This window comes from Panthera leo, chromosome A1 (genome assembly GCF_018350215.1).
Source record: "Panthera leo isolate Ple1 chromosome A1, P.leo_Ple1_pat1.1, whole genome shotgun sequence".
NCBI classification, from domain to species: domain Eukaryota; kingdom Metazoa; phylum Chordata; class Mammalia; order Carnivora; family Felidae; genus Panthera; species Panthera leo.
In genome coordinates this window covers 86,455,195-86,459,711 of record NC_056679.1, presented here as the reverse complement: position 1 = coordinate 86,459,711, position 4,517 = coordinate 86,455,195, and the positions used below count along the sequence as shown (strand labels likewise).

The 4,517-nt window shown below is 34.8% G+C and overlaps 1 protein-coding gene across 1 annotated transcript; it reads right to left on the bottom strand.

The window, feature by feature from the left end:
* Positions 1-3,103: 3,103 nt before the first annotated feature.
* LOC122229694 (olfactory receptor 14A16-like) lies at positions 3,104-4,048 on the bottom strand. Its single transcript, XM_042955083.1, has one exon. The coding sequence runs from the start codon at positions 4,046-4,048 to the stop codon at positions 3,104-3,106; it is 945 nt and encodes a 314-aa protein (XP_042811017.1).
* Positions 4,049-4,517: the final 469 nt, after the last annotated feature.

Genomic DNA, 4,517 nt, shown 5'->3' with positions numbered 1-4,517 from the left:
GATAATACAGGCTTATAGATTTAAAGAATAAATATTGTCCATACAAAGGGTCCATACTACCCAAAGCAATCTATATATTTAATGGAATCCTTATCAAAATAACAAGAGCATTTTTTCACTAAACTAGAACAAACAATTCTAAAATTTATATAAAACCACAAAAGACTTTGAATAGCCAAAACAATCTTGAAAAAGCAAAGCAAAGTGGAGGTGACGATTTTAGTCTTCAAATTATATTACAAAGTTGTAGTAATAAAAACAGTATGATAGTGGTACAAAAATAGACATATCAATAGAACAAAATAGAACATTTAGAAATAAACTCACAATTATATGGTCAATTACTCATTGCCAAAGGAGAAATGGATATTCAATGGGAAAATAAAGATAGTCTCTTGAACAAAGGGTCTGGTAAAACTAGACAGCTTCATTCAAAAGAATGAAACTGGACCACTTTCTTACACCATATACAAAAATATAGACTCAAAATTCATTAAAAACCTAAATATGAAACCTTAGTGCATAAAAATCCTAGAAAAGAACACAGACAATAATGTCTCTTACATCTGCCATAGCAAAATTTTTCTAGGTATGTCTCTGGAGGCAAGGGAAATAAAAGTAAAAATAAACTATTGGGACACCATCAAAATTCTGAACAGTGAAAGAGACAATAAAGCTAAAGGCAACCTAAGGAATAGAAGATATTTGTACGTAACATAACTGATAAAGGGTTAGTAACCTATATCTATCTATCTATATCTAGATATAGATATAGATATAGATAGATATAGATAGATATATAGATATAGATATAGATATATAGATATAGATATGTATACATACACACACACACACACACACACACACACACATATACACACAATATAACACAACTCCAAGAAAAAAAAAATCCAATTAAAGATGGACAGGTGACATGAACAGATATCCCTTTCTGTTAACCCTGACGACTTTGAGATAGCCAATACACACACGAAAAGATGCTCAACATCACTCATCATCAGGGAAATGCATATCAAAAGTATAATGAGATATCATCTCACACCTGTCAGAATGGCAAAACAAAAGAAAACAAAACAGAAACAGAAACAAGCATTAGTGAGGATGTGGAGAGAAAGAAACCATCTTGCTTTGTTGGTGGTAAACTGGTGTAGCCACTGCAGAAAATAGTATGGCCATTCCTCAAAAAGTTAAAAACAGAACTACCCTATAATTCAGTAATTTCTTTTTTTTTTAATTTTTTTTAACGTTTATTTATTTTTGAGACAGAGAGAGACAGAGCATGAATGGGGGAGGGTCAGAGAGAGGGAGACACAGAATCGGAAACAGGCTCCAGGCTCCCAGCTGTCAGCACAGAGCCCCACGCGGGGCTCGAACTCACAGACCGCGAGATCGTGACCTGAGCCGAAGTCGGCCGCTCAACCAACTGAGCCACCCAGGCGCCCCATAATTCAGTAATTTCAATGTTGGAATATTTACCCTAAAAATACAAAAAACACAATTCAAAGAGATATATACAACCCTATGCATATTGTAGTGTTATTTACAATAGCCAAGCCAAGTTATGGAAGCAGCCCACATGTTTATCAATAGATCAATGGATAAAGAATAAGTGGTGTGTGTGTGTGTGTGTGTGTGTGCATGCGTGTATACATATAATAATATTCCACCACAAAAAGTATGAAATCTTTCCTTTTGCAAAGACATGAATTAAGAAAAAGTGTATGATGCCAAGTGAAATAAGTCAGTCTGAGAAAGACAAATACCATATGATTTCACTACTATGTGAAACTTAAGAAACCAAAAACTGAGCAAAGAGAAAAAAAAAGAGAAAAACAAAGCAACATATTATTAACTATAAGCACAAACTGATGGCTACCAGAGGGGAGGTAGGTGGGATGATGGGTGAAATAGGTGATGTAGATTAAGGCAGGCACTTGCGTTAAGTGCTGAGCTATGCATGGAATTGTTGAGTCACTATATTGTACATCTGAAACTAATATAGCATGTTATGTCAAGTATACTAGAATTAAAATTTTAAAAAAGCAATATAATTTTACCATATAATCTCACAATCATGCTCCTTTGTATTTATCCAAAGGAAATTTATGTACACAAATAAAACTGCACAAGGAGGGTTATAGTAGCTTTATTGTTAGTTGCCAAAATCTGGAGGAAACCAAGATGTCCTGTAGTAGGTGAGTGGATAAATAATTGCGGTACAGGAAAACAATGAGATATTACACAGCAATAAAAGGAAATGAGTTATTTAGCTACAAAATCACATGGAGGAAACTTAAATGCATAGTAACTAAATTAGAGTAGCCAATCTGAATAGATTGTATACTGTATGATTCCCACTATGTGACATTCTGGGAAAGCCAAGAATATGCAGATAGTAAAAAGATCAGTGGATACCTGGGGTAATCTAAGGGGAGAATCATGGGTAGAGCACAGAGGAGTTTTGGAGTAGTGAAATGCTCTATGTTACATTACAGTGATGAATATATTTAATTATGTATTTGTCCAAACAAGAGATGTAAAGCACTAAGAGAATCCCTAATGTAAACTATAGACTTTGGATAATCATGAGGTTTCAATGTAGGTATGTCTTTGTTTAAAAAAATAAAAAATTATATTGGGGCGCCTGGATGGCGCAGTCGGTTAAGCGTCCGACTTCAGCCAGGTCACGATCTCGCGGTCCGTGAGTTCGAGCCCCGCGTCAGGCTCTGGGCTGATGGCTCGGAGCCTGGAGCCTGTTTCCGATTCTGTGTCTCCCTCTCTCTCTGCCCCTCCCCCGTTCATGCTCTGTCTCTCTCTGTCCCAAAAATAAATAAAAAACGTTAAAAAAATAAAAAATTATAAATAAATAAATAAATAAAACAAAAAATTTTGATCCTAGTGAATTATATTGTTACTGTGGAAGTCTACGCAGTGGTTATATGGAAATTTTCTGTACTTTCTCTTAATGTTTTTAATCCTAAAAGTGCTCTAGAAAAATTTGAGGCAAAAATACTAAGAAATAATGTGTGTAAAATTGTAGATCATAAGTATTATTGAACATTAAAAAAAGAGGGAATAATTTTTAATTTTTGGTGAATATTATTTTTAGCAACCTCCCCAATGACATTTTCATGGCATTATTTCTTAGACTGTATATAATAGGATTAACGGTTGGGGGCACCATAGTGTAGAACATAGAAATTAAAAGGTCAGAAATAGAAGGAATCCCTGAAATTGGCTTCAGATAAGCAAAGATGCCAGTGAAGAGAAATAATATAACTACCACCAGATGTGGAAGGCAAGTGCAGTAGGCTTTTGACTGACCTTCTGTTGATGGAATCTTCTTGACAGTGGAAAAGATGTTCACATAGGAAATAATGATGTAAATAAAACAACAGATGTCCAAAACCACACTAATGATAATAGGTACAATTTCTCTTGTTAAATTTTCTGAGCAAGATATAGCCAATAATTGGGGGATGTCACAAAAGAACTGATGGACTATGTTAGATCCACAGTAGGATAAGGAGAAGGTACCAACTGTGTGCATCAAAGCAATCAAACCCCCACCCAGCCAAGATGCAACTGTCAAGTGAACACACACGTCTTTGTTCATGATAATTTCATAGTGCAGGGGATGGCATATGGCAGCACAGCGGTCAAAGCACATTGCTGTCAGGAGATGCAGTTCTGTGGTTGCTGAAAAAACTACCAGAAAGACCTGTGCAACACAGCCAATGAATGAGATGGAGTTATTGTGAGACAAAGAGTTGGCAATGGATTTGGGAATAGTGATTGAAATTAGGCAGAGATCCCAAAAGGATAAATTATTCAAGAAGTAGTACATGGGGGTGTGGAGATTCTGGTCCAAAGTTGTGACCATAATAATGAGGACATTCCCCATCAGAGCACAAAAATAAATCAAAAAGAAGAACACTAACTGCAAAATGTGTATATTTTCATTGGTAGAAAATCCCATGAGGATAAATTCTGTCACAACTGTGAGATTTGTCACTATTGGAGGCATAATCTGTATAAAAAATAGAGAAATAAAATATCATTGTCAACTTTTCAATATTGAACATAAAATGGGTTTCTACAATGGCAATCATACAAACTATTTACCAGAGAAATCTAACTCCTACACATTATATCAATCACCAATAATTACTTGAGTAATATTATTTTATTGAACCACTTTATTTTCAGTTCTTGTAAATGTGTTTCAACATATGTCCTATGAAAATTGTTGAAGCATTGAAATTTTCAACAGTTCTTATCAAAACATGAAAAGCATGTATCCTTCCCACATCTGTCAGTAAATTCAAAGTGACAAACCAACAACTATTAAATTGCGTCTTAGTCACATGGTCCCTATATCATGATTATCCTATGACTAACAAAACCTGTTTCAGCATACCTTCAAGGAGTGGAATAGTAAACAATTCTTAGAAAGAAAATGATTACAGACCTGCAATCTATCCTATGAAATCTTT

Excerpts from the sequence above, each read along its gene's own strand:
- LOC122229694 (XM_042955083.1), bottom strand. The coding sequence starts at position 4,048 with ATGCCTCCAATAGTGACAAATCTCACAGTTGTGACAGAATTTATCCTC.